Source organism: Kogia breviceps, chromosome 14 (genome assembly GCF_026419965.1).
Source record: "Kogia breviceps isolate mKogBre1 chromosome 14, mKogBre1 haplotype 1, whole genome shotgun sequence".
In the NCBI taxonomy this organism is placed as follows: domain Eukaryota; kingdom Metazoa; phylum Chordata; class Mammalia; order Artiodactyla; family Physeteridae; genus Kogia; species Kogia breviceps.
The window spans coordinates 81,308,479-81,332,186 of record NC_081323.1 but is presented as its reverse complement, the minus strand read 5'-3'; the positions used below and the strand labels follow the sequence as shown (position 1 = coordinate 81,332,186).

At 54.7% G+C, this 23,708-nt stretch overlaps 1 protein-coding gene across 2 annotated transcripts in view; it reads left to right on the top strand.

Annotated features, from left to right (window-relative positions):
- Window positions 1-23,258, top strand: part of CLIP2 (CAP-Gly domain containing linker protein 2) — an 80,358-nt gene extending 57,100 nt beyond the window's left edge. The window contains exons 9-17 of one of the 2 annotated variants that reach the window (XM_059038381.2): window positions 4,175-4,279; window positions 5,936-6,871; window positions 9,200-9,257; window positions 11,862-11,945; window positions 12,892-13,048; window positions 14,596-14,755; window positions 16,431-16,622; window positions 16,910-16,972; window positions 21,149-23,258. In XM_059038381.2, coding sequence (XP_058894364.1) covers window positions 4,175-4,279; window positions 5,936-6,871; window positions 9,200-9,257; window positions 11,862-11,945; window positions 12,892-13,048; window positions 14,596-14,755; window positions 16,431-16,622; window positions 16,910-16,972; window positions 21,149-21,160 — 1,767 coding nt within the window. In that variant the 3' untranslated portion in view covers window positions 21,161-23,258. The remainder of the gene's footprint in view (window positions 1-4,174; window positions 4,280-5,935; window positions 6,872-9,199; window positions 9,258-11,861; window positions 11,946-12,891; window positions 13,049-14,595; window positions 14,756-16,430; window positions 16,623-16,909; window positions 16,973-21,148) is intronic. The other variant, XM_067012281.1, reaches the window with a different exon arrangement.
- Window positions 23,259-23,708: the final 450 nt, after the last annotated feature.

The following is a 23,708-nucleotide window of genomic DNA, read 5'->3' as shown; positions in this document are numbered from 1 at the left end:
CGCGCCAGTATACCCACTGGACATCCCAACCAGGAAGAGCAAGCGACAGCTACTTGTAATAGTTCCTGGGGCTTCAGGAAAAAAACTACCACAATTCAGTGGCTTCAGACAGCACACATTTATGCTTTCACAGTGCTGGAGGCCAGAAGTCTGAAATCAAGGTGTGGACAGGGTCAGTGCCATGCCTCTTTCCCAGCTCTGGTAGGATGGCTGGCAGCCTCTGGTGTTCCTCGGCTTGTCGCCGCATCACTGCCTCTGTCGTCACGTGGCCTTCCTCCCTGTGTGTTCCTGTGTCTCTTCGCGTGACCTTCTTATAAGGACACCAGTCATCAGACCCACCTTAACCCAGTATGACTTCATCGTAACTACTTACATGTGCAAAGACCCTATTCAAAACGAGGTCACATTCTGAGGTTCCAGGTGGACATGAAATTTGGGGAGATGCTCTTCCGCCCAGGACAGCACCCCCCACGTGTAACGTGCCCCAAACAGACCTCTCCATTTGTTCCTGCCTCCCCTTCACCCCGCAGCCCCCTTGTCCTTCCCATCTCGGCAATTAGCCCCACAACCCACACGGTTGCTCAGGCCCCACAGCTAAAATTCATCCTGAACCTTCTCCTTCCCTCTTCCTTCCATCAGACACCCACTTGACCTTTGCCCCCCAAATTGTCTTCTTCCCCGCCGTCACCTTCCTGGACCAGGTCACAGTGGCTGACCCGGGACAAGTTAGCCCTCTGTTTGGCCCCTGTGTTTCCTCTCTTGTTCCACACTGAAGCCAGGTAGCCTTCAAAAAGAATCTTAAACATTTTTTAACGTTGGAAAAATTTTTAACATAAGTAGGGCTTCCCTGGTGGCGCAGTGGTTGAGAATCCGCCTGCCGATGCAGGAGACACGGGTTCGTGCCCCGGTCCGGGAAGATCCCACATGCCGCGGAGCAACTAAGCCCGTGAGCCATGGCCGCTGGGCCTGCGCGTCCGGAGCCTGTGCTCCGCAACGGGAGAGGCCACAACAGTGAGAGGCCCGCGTACCGCAAAAAAAAAAAAAAAAAACAAAACATAAGTAGAGAGGATGGTGTGATGCACTTCCATTTACCCGTGGCCCAGCTTCAGTGATGATCAACTCCTGGCCACTCTTGTTTCACCGCCGTCCACAGCCCTCTCCCAGGTTATTCTGAAACGAACTGCAGGCATCATAGGACCAAATCTCTTGAAAACATAAATCAGACCCCGCCCCTTCCCTGCTCACACGTCTGGTGATGCTACTCTAGATGAAAGCCGGGCTCTGTAGCCCAGGCACGACCCTGGGGACCCAGCCCTGCTCCAGGTACGTGGGGCTCCTGTCCGAGCTAGAACGCCCCGCGCTCCGCCTGAGCTTCTGCACGTGCTGGTTCCTCTGCCTGAAACACTCGTTTCTCCTCCACCCCTGCCCTGCTCAGCCGGTTCCTGCTTTTCCTGCAGGTCTCCCCTTAAACTGTATTTCTCAGAGAGGCCTTCTCTGCCTCCTTGATTTTGCCTCACCCCCCCTCCCCTTGCTCTGTTCCCAGGCCAAGTCACGGTCTGAAATGGTCCTCACTGGTCATGTATTGTTTGCAACCCTCCCCAGGATGTAAGCCTCCTGGGGTGGGGGGGGGCCCTGTCTTGTGCCCCTTCCTGTCCCCGATGCCAGAGCAGGGCACAGCATGGCCAGATGCTTCTGGAAGACAGGCCGGGGACGTGTTTTGTGGTTCTTGAAAGGGCGTGGCATCATGTCGCCTCATGAAAGCCTGTGCCACCCCCTGCTGCCCCCCTGGTGGGGACGTCAGGTAGCCACCTTAGACTTGAAGGTATTGGGGTTTTGCTGTTGTTTTATCATCCAGGGGTTTTGTGTTACTGGTTTGTGAGTTAAATAGCGCCTCGGTGTTATTTTTCCTTGGCATGGGAACACCCATTGTAAGGGGAAGAGCCAGAACTCAGAATCAGCCATTTGTTGAGAACTGTGCAGCTCAAGGCCTGGAGGGAGATTAGGAGGGGCGACACGCCTCTGGCCCTCAGGAGCCACTGGTGCAGTTGGGGAAACTCCTCCCCAGTGAATAAGGGCAGCCTTCTGTTATCCGAGGGGCGTCCCAAGGCAGTAACTTTGTGCTTTGGAGTGGGGTAGACACCGTGCGTGCAAGGAGAAGGGGGAAAGCTGTAGGTCGAGGGCTCAGGCCAGGCCTCACCGAGCTTCTGGGATTTGGATGGCCGGCAGGGACACAGGGAGCCCCCCACTTCAGGAGCTTCCGTCACTGCTCCGTGTTGCTGCTGGAAGTCTATGTCTCCCCTCCGTGGAGTCTGGCTGGTTTGGGGGTGGGGAGGCCCTGGTTCTAGAATCTGGGAGTCTGAGGTTTAGGCCTCCTGCTGCCCCAAGTTGCTGGATGAGTCCGAGCCTGAGGTTTTCCCCCTGGAGTGGCCGCTGTGAGATAGGGAGATAACAGAGACACACCCCGTGGGGGGGGGGGGGCGGGGCTTGGGCTCTAAAGTTGGCACGTGAGACAGAAATTACATCCTCCCTTACACTGCCCCCGGTGTAAGCGTGTAAGCGTGGTAGCTACCACTGCTCACGCCTTGGGCAGCATTCCCTGAAGCAGAAAGAAGCCCAGGTCGTCCCTCACACCTAGGCTTCAGGGGCTCTCCCCCCACCCCAAGCTCCTGTGGGTGAATTTACCTGAAGCAGCTCCTCTGGGTTCCCCTGCGCCCCCATGGACCAGGAGGCTGGGAGTTCTGAAAGTGACAGTGAAGGGTCCTTTTGTAGGGGCTACCAAATGACGTTGCCCATGAAATTGTGAAGCTGGAGGCTTTTCTTGCCCTTGGGGCCACCGGTATGGTATTTGTGATTAGGTTCTGTCTAGGATGGGTCCCGGGAAGGGTCTCTGTGCCTTTCATCAGAGGAGAGGAGCGAGGCGACACGGCCCCTGCAAGGCTGGGGTTGAGGAACCATCTTCAGCCTGTAATTTTCTGGAAGAGACTGAGCAGGGCTGTTTTTTTAGCACTGGGGCATGCTGCCCTCTTTGGGGGAGAGAGAGAAGAGGCATTTGTGCCTTTAGGAAAATTCACAGGAATTAAGATCATGGGCCAGAGGACAGAAAGGTCTCTATAGCTCTTGACGAATTGCACGAGTATTTCTGGGACGATACTGTGAGTCTACACTGTCCCCGTTGCCCTTGCGCATGTCGGGTGTATTCTTGGTTTTTAGACAATATGCTACGGTGCTAAGCCCTGCCTCTCCTGAACGGCCGCTCAGATTTGCTTTCACCTCGTCTCTCCTTGGTGGTGACGGGATGAGCAGGGTGATGCAGACAGAGGACCCTGGCTTCTCCCTGTGGAGAACTTAGTGTCCAGACCCCTCTGGATGCGCTGGGCCTTCAGCCTCCTGCTGCCCTCGCAGATCTGTTAGGGGAAATCCAAATGCCAGTCTGGATGCCCCGAGAATGTGGGGCTTTGTTAGGGTGTGAAGCGGGTGTTGTGAAGCAGGGACAAAAGTGCTCTTGTGCTTTCGGGAGACCAGGCGTCCTCGGCGGGGCCTGGGGAGTGAGCTGTGCTGGGGCCGGGTTTGGGGCAGGGCGGTGGGAGGCGTAGTCCAGCCTCCACTAAGGAGGCCTGGCCGGGAGAATCCTGATGGTATTGGGTATATTTGAAATCCTCCCATTCGGTCGCTTCTTGGACCTTTAAGACAGGCCTGGGGGCCAGGAATCCTGGGGTCATTTACGGGGGCTTCCAGTATGCAGGATTCTGTGCCTAAAATGAGAAACAGCCCTAGGCTCCCCGAGGGGGCGGGGTTGGGGGGTGGGGGTGGGGTTGGGGGCGGGGAGTAGGCTTTGGCTCCTGCGGGCGGAGCTGCAAGGGGAAGGGCCACCTGGGGGTGGCAGAAGGGATCCGGGAGCCCACCGTCGCCCCTGCCAGGGGCCGGCTTGGGCAGGGTTGCTGCAGTCTGTGCTCTGCCCTTCAACAAACCCAGCTGGGACACAGTGAGGGCCGGCAGCAGGCCCGCCCCGCCGCGCCCCGCCCCCCCAGACCTCCTCTCTTTCCTTGACCTGCTCTCCTGTCTCGTGCACAGAAGATGACCTGCCTCTCTCTCTCTTTTTCTCTCTTCCTCCGGCTTCCTGTCCTTGTGCCCCTCTCTCCTGTCCCCACCTCGCCACCCGCCCCGGGTGGACCAGACCCAGACGCAGCTGGAGCACGCGCGCATCGGCGAGCTGGAGAAAAACCTGCTACTGGAGAAGGCGCAGGCCGAGCGGCTGCTCCGAGAATTAGCCGACAACAGGGTAACCGCCGCCACCTCCTGCCACCAGCGCCTTCGCCTGCTGACGCCCCCTTCAGCTTCCCTGTTTTTATTATTTTCTCTCTCTCTGGCCGCTCTCCTCACTTTTTGTTTTTCCTTTTGCGCCCCTTCTAGGGAGGTGTGTAGGAACGTGCTTGTATGCTCCGTGGCCACGTGATGCTTGTTGAGAGGAGGGGGTCTTGGCTCTCTGGGACTTTGCTCCCCGGCTCCTGGTCGCACTGGCTGGGAGTGTTCCGTGAGAGCCTCCCCCCGCCCCCCCCCACCCCCCCACTGCATTGCCATGACCGTGCTTTGTCATGTTCAGAAATCGGGGGCTCTTGGGAACGTTCTGCCCCTTCTATGGCCAACCTATCCATGCCTCCCTTCTCCCCAGGCTGGGGAAGGCAGAGTTTGGGAGACTGTGGATCCAGGTTTCTTTAGCCTGGAGGGTCTTAAATAGAATGGCATGCGGGGCCAACCTGAAGGACCTGGAGCAGGGGTGGGCCTTCGAGGGAGTGGGGTGTTCCCAGGGCATGAGACTCTGTGTCAGCCCCAGGGTGCGAGTGGCTCCTAGGCCAGGAAGAGCTCTTCGTGGGAGTGAAGTCCCCCCTGATTCCCAGGGCATGGTTCTGAGTCCAGTCTCCAGACCCTGCTAGCCCCGCCACGCCTACCATGCGTGTCCCCGGGGCTGGGCCCCCACGCAGGCGCACATCCAAACAGCTGGTCAGCCCAGCGGACAGCCCAGCTGCAGTTCCCCCGGCCATGGAGTTAAGCAGCCACAGAGCAGAGATTGGGGAACACCGCCGTACACAGACTGTGGGTGTAGGGTGGGTGACCGCTGGTTTCCGCAGGTCGGCCTCAGTACGCGAGTGAGCATGTGTGTGCCCGCGAGCATCTGGAGACACACATGGGTCCCTGTCCACACACTGGCCATTGCCAGGTGACTGCGTGTGCAGTACATATGCATGTTCACGGAGTCGGCTTGAAGAAACCGACCCAGTCACGGTTGACAGGCTGGAGCCCTCCACACCAAGGCATCTTCCTCTAGGTTTCAACCTGATTAGAAAAACAAAAGCAGGTTTATTGAACTAAAGGTCACCTTCAGAAACAAATTTCTTAAGCTTGTGAAAGATTGAAAACTTTCAAATATATTGCACCCAAATCTGTGATCACTGACACGGTCGAAGTCGGTTTCTGGTGGATGGAGCCTCTGATCTCAGCATTTTCCATCAGAAGGAGGGTCCGGGAGCATTCTTTTTTGTTGTTTTTTCTGCGTTCAACATTAAACCGGACCCTTCTTTGGCCACCCCCTCCAAAAGGCCTCTCTGTGAAATCAACTCATTCCAGCTGGAGCTTTTCTAGAGCAGGATAGTGCAGAATTCCCTCTGTTGTGTCTGCCCTTTAAAAATAACACGAACTCGAAGAAAGCCATGACCTCAAATAGATGGTTTCCTTTAGCCACCGATTTTTCCCAAACCGCCCAGAGCAGCGGGGACCAGGGAGTCCCCGAGTCACTGGGACACAAGCCAGGGGAAGCCCCCCTGGGAGCTGCAGTGGGCAGGGCGGCACTCAGATGAACTGGGGCATCCTTCCCTTCTCGTGACCTTCCCCCGTGCCCTCCAGCCGGCCCGCTGACCCCGGTCTCCCTCTCTCCCGGTAGCTGACCACGGTGGCCGAGAAGTCGCGGGTGCTGCAGCTGGAGGAGGAGCTGAGCCTGCGGCGCGGGGAGATCCAGGAGCTGCAGCAGTGCCTGCTACACTCCGGGCCGCCACCCGCCGATCACCCCGAGGCCGCCGAGACCCTGCGGCTGCGGGAGCGGCTGCTGTCCGCCAGCAAGGAGCACCAGAGGGAGAGCGGCATGTTGAGGGACAAGTACGAGAAGGCGCTGAGGGCCTACCAGGCGGAGGTGGAGAAGCTGCGGGCGGCCAACGAGAAGTACGCGCAGGAGGTGGTGGACCTCAAGGCCAAGGTCCAGCAGGCCACCAGCGAGAACATGGGGCTCATGGACAACTGGAAGTCCAAGCTGGACTCGCTGGCCTTGGACCACCAGAAGTCCCTGGAGGACCTCAAGGCCACCCTGAACTCGAGCCCGGGTGCCCAGCAGAAGGAGATCGGGGAACTGAAGGCCGTGATGGAGGGGATCAAGATGGAGCACCAGCTGGAGCTGGGCAACCTGCGGGCCAAGCACGACCTCGAGACGGCCATGCACGTGAAGGAGAAAGAGGGCCTGCGGCAGAAGCTGCAAGAGGCCCAGGAGGAGCTGGCCGGGCTGCAGCAGCACTGGCGGGCCCAGCTGGAGGTGCAGGCCAGCCAGCACCGGCTGGAGCTGCAGGAGGCCCAGGACCAGTGCCGCGACGCCGAGCTGCGGGTGCGCGAGCTGGAGAAGCTGGACGTGGAGTACAGGGGCCAGGCGCAGGCCATTGCGTTCCTCAAGGAGCAGATCTCCCTGGCCGAGAAGAAGATGCTAGACTATGAGCTGCTGCAGCGCTCGGAGGCCCAGAGCAAGCAGGAGGCCGAGAGGCTGCGGGAGAAGCTTCTGGTCACTGAAAACAGACTCCAGGCTGTCGAGTCCCTGTGTTCGGCCCAGCACACCAACGTAGGCGGCCACCCCTCCCGCCTGGCTGTGCGGGAACCAGGGACGGCAGCGCTCCAGGCTCGAGGGCCTGGCTGGGGAGGGTCTAGGCGTCTACTGACCTTTTATTTCCAGTCCAGGGAAGCGTCCTCGTTGCCCCCGGGCGCACGCCGCGCGAGGTCGGAGGGCACCTGGCTCAGAGGAGGCGGTCCTTCCATTAGAAGGGCAGCAGGCCCGGGTGACCGTGGGGCCCCAAGGCGGTCTGAGCTGACCGGGCTGGGTCCCCACAGGCCAGGCCTGGAGAGATGTGTATCATCTAGGCACAGGGAACAGCCTTCTTCTCAGTCCCAAGACATGTCCTCCCGTGCAGGCTCCTGGGCCTCCCCAAGGCACCAGTACCAGATGCCTTTGGTAGAAGCTTTTGGCCTTTCTGCCCCCCTCTCTGGGCTGGCAGAGATGTGGAGGGCAAACCCTGCCCGTCTCCAAAGCGAGCACCGACCTAGGGGACCCGAGGGCGGCCCCCTACCTGCTAGTCCTGATGAGACAGAGCAACAGTTCAGCAGCCGCTTTCCTAAGAGTGGGGTGGTCCCCGGAGTGGGCTCTGGAAGGCTAGAGGGGCGGGAGCCTGGAGAGGCTGCTGCCATTGGAATCAGCTTTGCTCCAAATCTAGAAGTCCCAGCTGAGCATGCTGCGGAGGCCAAGACCCCGGGTAGCCTGGGCGTGTGCTCCAGCGGGGGGCAGGAAGGGCCTTGTGAGTGGCTCTGGGCACCACACCTGGTGCAGGCCCTGTGATGCCCTGTCTCACCCGGCCTCCTTCAAGGTCCACGTAGGCTTCGTTTCATAGATGAGCAAGCTGAGATTCCGAGGCAGAGCACCTTTCCCAGGTTTTCTTGTCCATCAGTGGCAGAGCTTGTGTCCAGCCCCACTGCCTAAGGGCCCGCAGAGGGTGCCCGGGATGACAGAGTCAAATCTTACACGATAGGACAGCTAGCAGCAAGATCGTTGCCTTTTTATTGGCCGTGGGGGTTCCTGAGCTTCCGGTTCCCTTTGTACACTTAAACCAGAATTTAACGATCGAGCGACAAGTATTCAGGAGTTCCACGTACAGGGGGTGCCGTTTTTGTAAAAGGAGCTCTGCCCGTGTCACACCTTGAGGTCCCACTGCATCAGCCTTTCTGCCCCCTTCTCCCAGGGAGGGACCAGCAAGTGCTCTCCCAGGATGCTGGGCAGAGAGCACAGGAAGAGCCTCCGGTTAGCAGTGTACACGTGACCTGATTGGCTGCTCGGGCAAGGAGGGTCAGGCCTGGGACCCCAGGACCTGGACTCCTTAGCAGGGGAGGTTTGGGGCCGCTGAGGTGCCACAGGATGGCCTGCTGGCCCCCAGTCACAGACCTCAAGCCAAGGAGTGGGTGGTGATCTCAAGAATGCCCGTCTCTTGATGTCGACGCACGTGGGGACTTGGTCTGGACCCACGTGCCTCCCAGATTCAAAGGTTTACGTCCAGGAACAACTCAGTGTTTGATCTCTTGTAGTAAGTGTGGGAATTTGGAAAAATGTTAGCGTGTACCTCATTTTCCGTGCGGTGTGTGTAAATAAAGATCCAAGAAGCTTGGCTAATGGCAACAGACAGAGACTAAAGCAGGGCTTGGGCTGTATGAGTGCAGGTCTGAGGGGCAGGGGGATGGAGGTGTCTGCCTGCTCAGCTCTGTGCCGCCCTGACATGCGGCGCTAGAATCTGGCAAACTGCAGGCTCAGGCGCCAGCCAGCTTGGGCAGGAGGCCAGAAACTTCTACCAAAAGGCAGCAAGGAGCCTGTGGGTGTTTGCCACGCGCATTTTTTTTTTTTTTTTCCCCTCGGTTGATCTTTTCTTCTTTGGCTTCTGGATTTATTTATTTTTTAAAGACGTGTTAGAGAGAAAAGAAGTAGCATTTCTTGAAGTCCCTCCGGGAGCCGACCCCGGTGTGTGCCCTGCACACGCTGCCCCGTGGCGGTCAATTCTTGCTTTATGGATGGGAACCAAGGCCGCGAGTCTTGCCTCTGGGTGATGGTGGAGACAGAGTCCCAGGACCAATCTCTGTAGGCATCCCAGGGAAGGAGACATCTGTTTAATGTAATAGGCGTTTGCACAAAGGAAAGGGTAGGAGGTGATCACGTGGGAGCTACATAAACAGCGTGCTGGGGCCCTGGGAGCAGAGGGGGTCCTCTTGTCAGGGAAGCTAGCCCAAGGACATCTGTGCCCCCTGCTTCATCGAGCCCCTGAAAGTCTCCTTGAATCGGGGAGAGGTGGGCTGGCTGGGGGCTCAGGGGTGAGAGGGGGAGACGAGTGTCCCCCTTACCAGGCTCTCCTTTCAGATGATTGAGTCCAACGACATTTCAGGGGAGAAGATGAGGATGAAGGAGACTGTGGAGGGTGAGTGGCCGCTGGGCCGGATGAGATGCGGGGCTATGGGGAAAGGCTGGTCTGTCCTGCCTCTGAGCTGGGTCCCGCTTTGTTTTGCATCATCTGCCGTTTGGTGAGAGCCTCCTACTGCGTGCACCAGCCACTCACCCACCAGGTGAGGAGGGCGGAGGCTCAGTTTACTGAGAACCTGATTGTATGTTTGGTTTTGTTAGTTTTTAAAAATAGGTATAAACTTCAGATTGTTCAAAGGGCATATGGTGAAGCATCCTCTATCCCCTAGTTCCCTCCGCAAAGGCACAATTTTGGCCAACTCATGTCTCTTTTCCAGAGACGGTTTATGCACATACAAGCACAGAGGTGACACAGATGGTGCCACACTTCCCACAGGTGGGGGCCCTTACTTTTTTTCTGGCCACGCCGCGCGGCTTGCGGGATCTCAGTTCCCCGACCAGGGATGGCACCCGGGCCACGGCAGTGAAAGTGTGGAATCCTAACCACTAGACCACGAGGGAACTCCTTCGGGCCCCTTAACTGCTTTTTTCCCATTTAATAATGTAGCTTGGAGACTGCTCCCTGGCACTACATTCTTTTACATGGTGCAGAGTATTCCATCACGTGGAGCTACCATCGTGTATTTAGCTGATGGATCACGGGTTGTTTCCAGTTTTTGTCTGTTACAAACCCTGCTGCAGGAAATTACCTTGCCCTCCATTAGGCTCAACCCGCACCCTCAGCAGTGAAAGCACAGAGTCCTAACCACTGGACTGCCAGGGAATTCCCAAGGCTCAACTCATTTTAACTCCCACCGGCTTTGGTTGAAAGTATGTTTCCCCACAAGCTTCACCAACAAAATATTTCCTCAAATTCTGTGATCTTTGCCAATCTCAACTGTAAAAGATGTTACCCAATGTAGCTTCAACTTGCCTTTCCCTCACACAATGGAGTGAGTGACACTCCTTTGCCATTTCTCTTTGCATCCTTTGCCCATTTTTTTCCCTGTTGGGTTATTGAATCTTTTTGTTGATTTTTAGAAACTACTTATATATGACTTTGCAAACATTTTCGCCCCATTTGTGGTTCGTCTTTTGACTCTTCTTTGGGTGGTGGTTGCTGTGCAGATTTTTAAAACTCAGTCTTGTCTTTTTGGGATCCTGGGTTTATTATTTTTAAAATGTATTCCGCGGTTTCCTCTAGTACCTTTTAAGTTTCCATTTTCTATGTTTAAATCTCTGCTCCATCTAGAATTCTCCCTTCTATAAGGTGTGAGGTAAGGATCCATTTTTATGTTTTTCCCGAGAGTACCCACTTATGCCTGTACCATTTTTGAAAAACCTCATCTCCTGCCTCCACTGATTTGAATTAACCAAATTTACCATCTCTAAATTCCATCAGGCAATTGGCTCTATTTCTGGACTTTTGATTCCTTTGACTTGTCTGTCTCTTCGTGTGCCATTTCTACAGTGTTTTGAAGCTTTGTTTATATTTCAGTTACTGGCAGGACTGGTCTTCCTGCTCTGCTTTTTCAAAATTCTCTCAGCCATTCTTTTTTTTTTTTTTTTTTTTTAAACTGAGACAAAATTAACGTAAAATAAAATTAACCATTTTAAAGCAAACAATTCAGGGGCATTAATACATTCACAATGTTGTGCAACCACCTCCTCTATATAGTTCCAAAACATTTGCATCACTCCAGAAGGAACCCCCATATGCATTATCAGTCACTGTCTATTTTCCCCTCACTGCAGCTGCTGACAACTGCTAATCTGCTTTCTGTCTCTGTGGATTTGCCCATTCTTGATGTTTCATATAGATAGAACCATACAATATGTGTGGCCTTTTGTGTCTGGTTTGTTTCACTTAGCATAATATATTCAAGATTCATCTGTGCTATAGCACATGTCAGTGTTTCATTCCTGCTTATGGCTGAGTAATCTTGCATCAGCACATTTTGCTTATCCGTTCACCTGTCGATGGACATTTGGGTTGCTTCCACCTTTTGGCTATTGTGAATAGTGCTGCATGTGCAGGTACTTGTTGAGTACCTGTTTTCAGCCCTTTGGGGTATATACTTAGGAGTGGAATTGTTAAGTCATATAGTAATCGTGTGTTTCACTCTTTGAAGAAGATCTTTGCCAGACTCTCTTGGCTAGTCTTGCTTATTTTTTTCCAAGCGATTTTAGAATCAGTTTATCTAGTTCCACTAAAATTACAATCTGGCTGGTATTTTTATTGGTATCATGTCAGATTTATAAATTAACTTACAGAAAGTTAATGCCTTTCTAGCACTTTCCATGAATCTTTTTCCTGACTGTTCTGAGGCTGTCCAGTATTGAATGCACATGGCCAAGTGACCCGGGCACCATTACCATCCCCATTCTTCGCTTGAGGAAACTGAGACTCTGAGAGTTAAGTGGCCCAAGACCACACAGTATCGGTGCCTCTTCTTCAGGGTGGGTTACCCAGAGGGACCACTGGAATGAGGAAGGACTTGGACTCTTGAGGCCAAGTGTGACCCCATTTCAGGGTTTTGATGGAAGGGCCACCCCCTCAGCCACTGGACCGCAGTGTTGGCCCTGGAGTATTGATGGCCCCTCATCTCTCCCTTCACCCCAGGCCTGCAGGACAAGCTGAACAAGAGAGACAAAGAGGTGACAGCCTTAACATCCCAGACCGAGGTGCTCAGGGCCCAAGTAAGTGGTAAGTCTCCCTCCTTCAAGGCCCATGCGGGGAGCTTTCTTTGGGCCGTGTGCCAGTCCGGCAGGGGGTGGGTGGTACCGCGTCAGGGTGCCCTCCCCCACCCTGCCTTGAGGAGAAGGCGGCCTGGCCCAGTTCACATGCACTGGGCTTGCACCTGGACAGCAGTGAATGGGGAGCAGCAGCCCACACTCGGTCCGTAATATAATTGGGGGCCCCAGCCAGCTGCTCTCCTCAGAGCCAGGTCTGTGTTCTCTGTGTTCTGAAATGTCATCACTAGTTCTCACTTTCTGGGCTTGAAGACCCTTGGGTTTCAGTCTCTCTACCTTTTGATACAGTATTTGTGTACCGGCCCCTAGAAGAAATACCGGGATTTCAGAATCCGGGGGGAGAAGGACTTTGGCCACAGCACAAAGCAAGGCACAGGGAGAATGAGGCCAGAGGGGAGACAGACGGGGGCTCTGGAATTTGTGACTTGGTGACAAACTGGCCCTGCTTCTTGTCCGCCAGAATGCCATTGGTGGTGTCCATGAGGCGGCCCCCATCCTGGGAAATGGTTCCCACCCCCACTCCCGTCCAGTTCCCATCACGTTCACGTGGCCTAATTGGTCCCGACAAAGGTCAGTTGACCTCAGATTCCTCCGAGGCCAAGGTGAAGTTTTAGCTTTTCCTTGTCCGGGCAACAGTGTAAATGCCCGGGCCCTGTCTCGGGAAGGGTGGACTACTTTCCTGACACCAGAGGGCCCGGCTGCTGTGTGGGAGCTTTGGTCCGCTTTTCGTAGTAGCTCTTCTCGGCCCCTCGCTGCCTGGCCCTACGGGACGAGAGAGGCGCACTCAGTGGAGTGTGTCCCTGTGACCCCTGGGAAACCTGCTCCCTGCCCGGGCCTTGGCCCCCAGGTGGGGTAGATTCCCAACGCTCTCCCTCCTTGCCCTGCCGGCTGGCCCTCAGCACTGGAGAGCAAGTGCAGGTCGGGAGAGAAGAAGGTGGACGCCCTCCAGAAGGAGAAGCGGCGCATGGAGGTGGAGCTGGAGGCCGTGTCCCGGAAGACCCATGACGCCTCGGGCCAGCTGGTCCTCATCAGCCAGGAGCTGCTCAGGAAGGAGCGGTGAGTCAGCCGTGGGCTGTGTGGTCAGACCTACCTCACCCTCACTCCACCCAGTTAATATTAGCCAGTCTTCTCCAGAGGCGGGGCAGGGATAGACCTGGTGGACAGATGGCTGGCATCACCGATGATCACCATACTGTGCACTGCTAAGCTCCGATGAAGCCTCAGAATCCTTCTTAACACAGTTCTCCAAGCAGAGCTTATAGGAAAGGTTAGTGGTTCCCAAGCATCTTGGGCCCAGGGACTCCTTGAAACTCTTAAAAATTATTGAGGATTCCCACCACCTCTTCCTTGAAGCTCTTCTTGATTGATGTAGGCCACCATGAGCTCCTCCATGCTTCTGTGGTACTTAGGATGGGAGTGGGAGATCGGCAGATTAAACAAGTAGAGATTTATTTTCCTCACATAACAAGAAATCTGGAGGTAGTTGTAGCTGGCATTTGGTTCAGTGGCTCAAGATATCAGTGCCAACACCTTTGTTCTCTTGGGTTCTGTTAGACTCTCCCTCGTGGTTGCAAGGTGGCTGCTGAAGCTCCAGCCATCAGGAGCCATCATTCCTAGCAGGAAGAAGGAGGAAAGGGAAAGGGTCAGTGCCAGCAGACTTCCACTTTGTTCTCAACTACCCATGACCACCTAGAGAGGGAGTTTTTCCCTCCTCTATAGTAGATGCAAGCAAGGGAAAGAGCTTAGAAGGTGTATGTCCTTTTCTCCCGTGCTGTGCCCATGGAAGACATTGCTAGTTGATCACTGCACTCTTTTTCTGCAAAGCCCAGAATCATTCTCACCACAGTACTCTCCAGGCAGCTACAGCCAGTTGATTTAAGAGTTGACATAGGAAATAAAACTTATTTGACATCAGGCATTTAAAATGTCTTGCCACATGAGCTCTCTTGGATAAATGTTTTGTTTTTTAAATTTAACTTTATTATTATTTTAAACTTTGAGATAACTTTGATTTATAACATTATATAAGTTTCATATGTACAACATTATAGTTCTACTTCCCTATTATTTAATTTTTAATTAAACAAATACTATATTCTCTTTTTAAAATTTATTTTATTGAAGTACAGTTGATTTACAATGTTGTGTTAATTTCTGCAGTACAGCCAAGTGATTCAGTTATACATGCATACACATTCTTTTTCATATTCTTTTCCATTATGGTTTATCACAGGATATTGAATATAGTTCCCTGTCTACAGTAGAACCTTGTTGTCTACCTGTTCTCTATATAATAGTTTGCATCTGCTAATCCCAAACTTCCAAATATTCTCTTTTTTAAATAAAAAAAATTGAAAATCATGCTAAGAAAGGCTAAGTCCTCTTGACCGTACCATCCCCGAATCCTGGCCCCTCTTGGGTTGTGGTTGGATGGTTTCAGGCCTTGTATTTCCTCTCTGGCCCCTCCTGGCACAGATGCTGTCTTAGTAGCCAGCGTCCCCCCTCAGGGTGGCCAGTCTCCAGGCACTTGGCAAATTGCGGAGCTCGGGAGGGGAGGGGCCCATCTGAGTGCAGGTGTTCTGTGCTCCCCCCGCCCCGTCCAGGAGCCTGAACGAACTGCGTGTGTTGCTTCTGGAGGCCAATCGCCACTCCCCGGGGCCTGAGAGGGACCTGAGCCGCGAGGTCCACAAGGCCGAGTGGCGGATCAAGGAGCAGAAACTCAAGGATGACATCCGGGGCCTGCGGGAACAGCTGACCGGGCTGGTACGTGGGGAAGGGGGTGGCCTGGGGATGGAGGACACCGGGGAGGGGCTGGGGCTATCTGCTGTCAGCCATGGAGACTGGTGACCTCCTGGAGCCACCCCAGGGATAGCCAAGTCACAGGGAGCGTTCAAAATCCCCTAGAACCACAGGCAGGGTCAGCGAGGTACCTGGTGGAGGGGCTGCGGGCGGCCCCTTTTGTAGATATTGTGGCCGGCTGTGTGTCCGTCTGGGTGATGCAGTGCAGAGGAAGACTTCCTAAGAATCTTACCAGTCCAGAGGTGGGATGGGCTACCGGCAGGTGGTGAACTCACCATCCAGAGAAGGAATCAACCAGAAACCAGCTCCTTGTTCAGGGTCCAACAGTGGCGATTCATGCATCCATCTCAGGAAGGAGAGGGGAACAGGGGCCTGACTGAGCAGAGTCTCCAGAGGTGGGGGTGGGGTAGGAGACTGATGCTGGTAGCACAGAATGGAACCATCCCACTCCATCCCCCTGTGGTCAGCATTCAGGACGAGCCTGTGGCCGGTTCCTGGGCCTGGTCAACTCCAGAGCGTTGACAAGATAGGGTCTGGGAGGACAGGACTGCTGTCAGGGGAAGCTGCTCCAAAGCCCCTCGCAGCCCTCCCACCCCACCACCCAGGCTCAGCCACACGGGAGGAGATGGAAGGAGAAGAGGGGCCTGCAGCCATGGAAGCAGCCCTGGGCCTACAGGGTTAAGGGAGAAGGGTATCACTCTGGCCGCACCCAACTGTGTGTGGGGGGGACAACCAGGCCCAGCCGCCCTGTGGCCTTTCAGTCCTGGCAGGTCTGGCCAGCAGGGGTTTGGTTACAGAGCCCTCCGTGGTCCTGGTGTTGCTGTGAGCCTGGGCGTAACTCAGAAGCCAAGGCCCTGAGGCTGGTGTGGATTTGGGAGCTCTGATTGCAAGGCTTTCCCAGAGCCGCGTGGAGGGGGCAGAGCCGCGCTGACCGTCTCCATGGGCCACAAGCTGGTCAAATTTACACGTGACTGGCTGCCCCTTACCCTCGGAGAGCCTCTCCCATGTCCCCCTGCACTGTCCTCAGTGCCACGGAGCTGCCCCCCTGGGAGAGCTAGGGACGGGCTTGGTGGTTAGCAAACCTCCCGAATGAGGAAAGGTTTGGGTGGAGGGAAGCACCGGCCCAGGGAGGGCCGAGCAGGGAAGCTTTGTGCGGGGGTGAGGGGGCTGGTCTGCCCACAAGGCAGGTGCATCTCCAGGTACCAGGGTGGGCGGCGTCAGCTTCAGAGCACTTGGAAGGGAAGGGAAGGAACGTCCCGTCGGTGCAGGGGAGGGTTCTGAGGAGAGGTTCGGGGATGAGGCTGTAGGTCTAGAGGTGAAGAGGAGGGACCCACATAAACAGTGTGGAGGGAGTCGGGGGGGTGCAAGAAGGAAAGAGGGGGAGGGAGGGGTCCTGAGTTTTGGGTCCTGAAGAATATGGAGCAACTGACAGAGCCTGGGAATTCAGGGCGGGGGCCAAGGATGATGCTTCAGAGAGGACCCTTAGGTGAGGGAAGGAGGCCTGGGGGGCATCCCGGTGATTCTCAGGCCTGACCCAGAGATGAGGTGGGACAGGTGAGTTTCCGGCCTGAAGGAGAGACCACCCTCCAGCAACACGTACACACGTGCACACGCCCTTGCTCTCTCCTGCTGCTTCCAGGACAAAGAGAAGTCCCTGTCGGATCAGAGGCGCTACTCCCTCATTGAGCCATCCTCGTCCTCGTCACCGGAGCTCCTGCGGCTGCAGCACCAGCTGATGAGCACAGAGGACGCCCTGCGGGACGCGCTGGACCAGGCTCAGCAGGTGGAGAGGCTCATGGAGGCTATGAGGAGCTGCCCCGATAAGTCCCAGGTGAGCTGGGTCTCAGCCAGGTCCTGAGGGGGGAGACTCCGCCCTGCGCCCTGGGAGTCCCAGAGCAAGGGGTACGTGGCTTTATCCTGAGGAGCTCAGACTAAGGGCGGAGATGCCCTGAGAGCCTGTGTTTCCTGGGGTGTGTCCTGGGACCCCTATTCTGATGGGCTCTGCTCAGAGTTTGGATCCTGAGATGGTCCTGTTGGGAAAACCTCGCCATCTAGTGGAAAAACCAGGAAATGCTGCCTGGTGAACCTTGCTCAGCATCTTGCCCTCGACTCTTACAGGCCACTGGCAATTCCGGTTCTGCAAATGGCATCCACCAGCAAGACAAGGCCCACCAACAAGAGGTAAGGGGCACCGTGACCCCGGGGAGATGCCCTGACACTCCCACGGCCCTCCTGTACAGGCCGACTTCTCTGGAGAAAAACTTTGAAAAGCCGCCAAAAATACACAGATACATCGTGCAAGAGGCTTTACAATAGGGTCTCTCACAGAGTGGGGCCCACGTAGTCGAACTTGATCAGTTACCATCCTGCTCTTTTAACCTTGTTTCTCTTTCAGAAAAAAATAAAAAGAAAACCTTTTATTATAAAGTAATACATGCCTACTGGGCAACTTTTGGGGGAAAAAAATTTTAAATATATAAAGAAGAAAATACTGGGAATTCCCTGGCAGTCCAGTGGTTAGGACTCCATGCTTTCACTGCCGAGGGCCTGGGTTCAATCCCTGCTTGGGGAACTGAGATCCCACAAGACACGCAGCGAAGCCAAAAAAAAAAAAACTACTTACCAGTAGCCCTTCTACCCAGAGATGACCAAGGTTAACATTTTTAAGTGATATCCTTCCTGAACTTTGCGAAGCATGTACGTGGGTGTATGTGTTTGCATGTACAGTCAATCCTCACTATTCCGTATTTGCAGACTTACCTACTTGGTAACATTTATTTGTAACCCCAAAATCAATACTCATAGCACTTTCCTGGTCATTCGTGGACACTCGTGCAAAGTGGAGAAAAAATTTAATCACCGGACATGCATGTTCGCAGCTGAGCTCATCCAGAACACCGTGCTGCCTTCTTGTTTAGCTCATTCTGCAAACAAGTGTCCTTTTCACGGTCTATTTAGTGACATGTTTTTCACATTTTCACACTTTTTTCTTGGTGATTTCCACTGTTTAAAATGGTCCCCAAGCGTCTTGCTGAAGAGCTGTTCCGAAGTGCAAGAAGGCTGCAATGTGCCTTCCAGAAAGTACTTTAGAGAAGCTTCATTCAGGCATGAGTTATGGTGCTGCTGGCCTTGAGTTCATTATTAATGAATCAACAATATATATTCAGTGAGGTATCTTTAAACAGAAGCACACATGAAACATGGTTACATATTGATCAGTCAACAAACATGTCAGACCAGAGGTTCGCAGGAACTTTGTATTTCCAGTGGGAGCGATGGTTCAGTATTTGCTGATTCAGCATCTGTGTGAGTCTGTCGAACAGAACTCCTGCAAATATCGAGAATTGTTATGTGTGTATGTATATGTCTGCAGATGTGCGTACACATTAACTTTAAAAAAAATTTATTGAAGTATAGTTGACACTTAGACATTAACTTTTTATTTGGAAATAATTTCAAGCTGACAAAAAAGTGGCAAGAATAAAAATAGCACCTAGAGCATCAGCTCTCCTTTTCCCCAACATAACATGTTGTTAATATTTTGCCTCATTTGCTTTATCTTTTGTTCTCTATGTGTGTGTTATATGCATGGAATATTTTTCTGAACCATTTGAGTATAATTGCATGTGTCATGGTCCTTAGTACTTCAGTCCGTATTCCCTGAGAAAAAAGACATGATTTCACATAAACACAGCACAGTTAACAATCTCAGGGACTTCCCTGGTGGTGCAGTGGTTAAGACTCCACGCTCCCTGGGCTTCCCTGGTGGCGCAGTGGTTGAGAATCCGCCTGCCAATGCAGGGGACACGGGTTTGTGCCCCGGTCCGGGAAGATCCCACATGCCACGGAGCAGCTGGGCCCGTGAGCCATGGCCACTGAGCCTGTGCTTCTGGAGCCTGCGCTCTGCAACGGGAGAGGCCACAACAGTGTGAGGCCCGCATACCGAAAAAAAAAAAAAAAGACTCCACGCTCCCAATGCAGGGGGCCTGGGTTTTATACCTGGCCAGGGAACTAGATCCCACATGCATGCCACAGCTAAGAGTTTGCATGCCACAGCTAAGAGTTTGCATACCACAACTAAGGAGCTGGTGAGCCGCAACTAAGGAGCCTGCCTGCCACAACTAAGGAGTCCATGTGCCACAACTAAAGAACCCACCTGCCACAACTAAAAGGAGCCCACGTGCCACAACTAAGGAGCCGAGAGCTACAACTAAGGAGCCCACGAGCCACAACTAAGGAGCCTGCCTGCCACAACTAAGACCCTGTGCAACCAAATAAATAAATATTTTTAAAAAATTAAAAAAAAAACTCAACAAATATAATGCTGATATGAGATTTATATCCAATCACGCTCCATACCCATTTCTTCACTTGACTCGGGAGTGTCTTCAAAACTCTTTCCCCCCCAGTACAGGATCCAGTCTAAGGTTGAGTCAGCTCATTGCATTTACTTGTTATGCCTCTTTAGTCTGCTTGAATCTAGAACATTTCCTCAGCTTCACTTTGATTTTCATGACATTGATATTTATTTATTGTTTATTTATTTATTTATTGGCTGCGTTGGGTCTTCGTTGCTGTGCGCGGGCTTTCTCTAGCTGCGGCGAGCGGGGGCTGCTCTTCATTGCGGTGCGCAGGCTTCTCATCGCGGTGGCTTCTCTTGTTGCGGAACACGGGCTCTAGGCACGTGGGCTCAGTAGCTGTGGCTCGTGGGCTCTAGAGTGCAGGCTCAGTAGTTGTGGCGCACGGGCTTAGTTGCTCCGCGGCATGTGGGATCTTCCCGGACCAGGGCTCGAACCCGTGTCCCCAGCATTGGCAGGCGGAATCTTAACCACTGCGCCACCAGGGAAGTCCCGACATTGACATTTTTGAAATACAGTCCTCCCTCCTTTTTTAATAGACGATTCCTCCTTTGGGGTTTGTCTGATGGCTTCTGCTGGTTAGAGCCGGGTTCTGCAATTGAGGCTGGGAGACGCAGTCGGTGCCACGTTCTTCTCCCCGCATCACGACCGCAGTGTGTGATGCGTTCCTGAGGTGAATCTTGGTCACCTGGTCAAGGTGTTGTCTGACTCCTCCGCTGTATAGTTGCTGGTTATTTCCTAACGAGCATTCGGTGGAGACCCTGGAAGACCTTGTGAATCCTCTGCTCCTTACCCCGATGTCCCCTGGATTCATCATCCGTTCATGAATCTTGCCTGAGCCGGTCTTTACTGTGATGGTTGCAGAGTAACATATAAATTATTGTACTGTATTGTGTTGTATTATTATTATTTTTTTGGACATGCCACGCAGCTTGTGGGATCTTAGTTCCTCCATCAGAGGTCAAACCTGGGCCCCCTGCGTAGTCCTAACAACTGGACCGCCAGGGAAGCCCCTAAATTATTTTAATGGAGTAGGTAGTGTGCTCTATATTCAATTTCACCTCTTGGTTTTTTTCACTGAATATTTTCTCTCTTCCTTAAGCAGTCTTTGTAAAGTCTGTGTTTTATAAAATTGTGGGTGGAAAACTTGTTTCCTAAAACTTCATGGGCCTGACTCCCTTGCTGGGAATGTCTTTGCTGTGTTGTGTTTTAAGCGGGTGCCTGGTGACCTCCACCCCACAGTTAGCCACTGGCATTCCCCCACGGTGTTAGAGAGCCCACCTGGGGCCCAGGTGCCATAGCTCGATTAGGCTCTGTCCCTGGCTCGCGGTGTGACCTTTGGGCCAGTGAGGCTGGAGCACAGGAAGGAAGGCTTCTCCTTCCAACTTGGCCAGCGGGACCACGGCCGCAGGCACTCCTGTAGAGACAGGAGAACCCTGGCCACAGCATCTGCCGAGGGCCTGGCCCTGTGAGTGAGAAGCAGAGAGAGAGATGAGAGCGGGGTGGAGGGCACCCTGCACAGGACCTGAGAGCGGGGTGGAGGCACGGAGCTGTAGTGGGACGTGCTGGGGTTGTGTCTGCAGAGGAGCTGCCTGTACCAGGCACCCTGGGAGTCGATGTCCAGACCTTGTGCGGCTTCGTCCTGCAAGGCACATGAGGGTCATCCTGGTTTACAGACGCAAAAACTGAGGGTTGGGGTCTCAGCACCAGTTTTCCTTTCCTCGGATCCAGCCTCCGTGCAGGCCCTCAGAGCTGTCTGTAAAACCCACCTGCTCTCGCCTCTTCTCCTCAATTCTCGTAAACTGCTCCCACCCTGCCTCCTGTCTCACCGTGCCCCAAACACACAGCAAAGAGACTGCTCCTGCCTCAGGGCCTTTGCACATGCTATTCCCTTTACCTGGCCCAGGTGGCTCTCCTCCCCCAGCCCCACCCCAGCCCCTCTGCCGCTTCTCCCTATGCCCACTGAGACATTTGCTGACCAAGCCCATTCTCTCTCCAGGACAAGCACTGACCCTGAGGGACACTGTGGAGCTGCCCAGTCCACACCAGAGCCCCTCCAGCCTGCCCCAGCGGCGCCACCTCCAGGCAGGGGCCAGGACTGTCGCTTTGGAGAAGAGAACAGTGTAACAATAACGTACCCACCGCCGCGGACAATCCCCTACCCCGACCCCCCTGCCGGACCAGGAGGCTTCCTCAAGCACGACCTTCCACAGAAGGCGCTACAGCCCCGGCCTGGCCCCCGGGACCTTCAGCCTGGATGCCCTGGACACCCCGGACACCCTGGACACCCCGGCAGTTTCTGGAGTTGGTTTGGGGAGGCTGAGGTGATCCGGCCAGGCCCCCTCCCCAGAAGGAGCTGCCCTGAGGACCATCTTGGCCCTCTGGGCACGTCCCTGCCCTCCCTTTCTTCCCCTTCTTCTCCTGGGTCCCTCTCAGACCCCCGAGCCATTGTCCCGGCAAGGGGCCAGAGGAGGGCTCCAGCTTCTCCTTCAGGCACCAAGGAGGGAAGTCCAGCCCTTAGGAGCCAGGTGGGGGACCCCCTTTTCTGCAGCTGCTTCCAGACCAAGGCAGTCCCCAGGGCTTCTTGTCCCCGCATACTGAGCCTCTTTCATGCAGTGGTACAAGTTCCCTTCAGCCCGTCTGCCCAGTGAGGCCCCAGGGTCAAAGTGCTGGGAGGCGAGGCCCTTCGTTCGTTCCCACCCTGACCCCAGTGCACACACAGCTCCGAGCTGCTGGCCGGAGGGTGGTCACCAAGGCCAGGAGCCACAGTATTAGGAAAGTCTGGAAGCCCCTCTCCTTCCTGCACCCACTACCCCCAGTGACGTGGCTTGGAGCTGGGGCAGGGCGGCCCCAGGGGGGCCCAGGACTAGGGCTCTGGGTATGTTTTGACTGGTCAGTAATATGCTGTCCCCTGGGTTGACCTGATGTTCCGAAACCGGGTCTGCCACCTGCCGATTCACCCATGCAGACCCCAACATATACACCCACTGACCCTTGGCGCACACGCACACTCAGAGGCGTCATGTGTGCACACGTGCCGTGTAGGTGGGACTTTGGCGGTCAGCCAAACAGACCCTGTGGACGCTCACCCTCGGGTTCCAGGACCAAGCCCCACGCCTGGCAGGGCTGTGGCCACACACATTGCAAATGCTCCTGCGACCTCACCGTGCACATACACAGCCAGGTACACATGGGTGAGGCTTGGGGGGGCGTGGCCACACGTGCACAGGAACATACATTCCCAACGGCCCCCTTTCAGTGGTACAAGGCATCTGCCTTGGGCTTTTTAAGCCCTGTCTTCTGTAGCCAAGAAAAGAGCCCAAGGATGATTGGGACAAGAAAAATCTCCCCGCCCCTCCCACGTCCCCTCAAGCCCTGCCAAGTTACTCCAGCCTCATGCGTGGTGGGAAGAGACAGTGTCTGCCCAAAGCCCCCACTTTTAGAGCTGGAGGGCCCACGGGTGACTGCCTTGTACCCTGCAGCGTCTCCGTGGAGGGCCTGCCCCTCCTCCCCCAGCTCAGGGAGAGTGCTCACAGGGGCCTCTCCCACTAGGGGCCAGAGGGGGGGGGGTCTGATGGCCCATCGCGGCGCTCCTGAATTGCACCAGGACAGGTATGCAGTTGGTGCCCTGGGAGCAGCCCAGGTAGCCTCTGAGTGCTTCTGGGTACGGGTGGGTGGTGTTCACGTCCCTGCCCCAAAGGAGCCCATCCTGGGGGTGGCCGGTTAGTCCCATCGGCCCCCTCCCCTCTCCCCATTGGCTTTCGGTAGCTCTTGCATGTGGTTTTATTAACAACGGTCTAGAAGCAACGCTGTAGTGGCTTAACCCAGAGTCAAATTCTACTCTTTGCAGCAAAATCAGGCAGCCGCCCTGCCCACTGGAGATTAGTCTACTAACAGCCAAAAGCCCACACCACCGGGAGGGGCTGAGCCCCCGGGGTGGGCTGGCAGGTGGCAAGCGCTTTCCCTGTGAGCATCTGCACCTGCCCAGTGTGCGCTCAGCCATGCCCCCTCCCCAAGTCCTCCCGCACCCTTCCCTGCCCCAAAGTGGAATTGTTGAAGTGTGGCCAGTCCGTGCTTGAGACAATAAAGCTTGTGACTGAGGTCCAGGACCCCTGCAGTTTCTGCTTCTCTCTGTGGGTTCCCTGGGCTCCCCCATCCTCTCTCAGCTCACGGGCACCCTGGTGCCAGGAGTGTGTCTTGATCCTGTTCTTGGTAGACTGCCAGCTAATTCTTACTCAGGTGTGAATGGCTGATGAGAACCTCAGAGGGCCTGGTGCGGCTGCCATGTCCGAGGAGAGGGAGCTCAGCAAGAACAGGCAGAGAACCAGAGATGGGGGAGCAGCAGCGGAGGCCAGGCAAGGTTGCCAGAGAGGTCTGGGGGGTTGGATTTGAATCTGTGGGATGTATACGTGGGCCCACAAGGAACAATCAAAAATACAAAATAGTATGTACAAAATAGTGATGGGTCAGCTAACACAAATTTGATGCGTTCGGTGAGAACACTTAAGACTTCAGTGAGCTAATCCTGTCTCCTGCAGCAAGGTGTCTATGGATCAGAT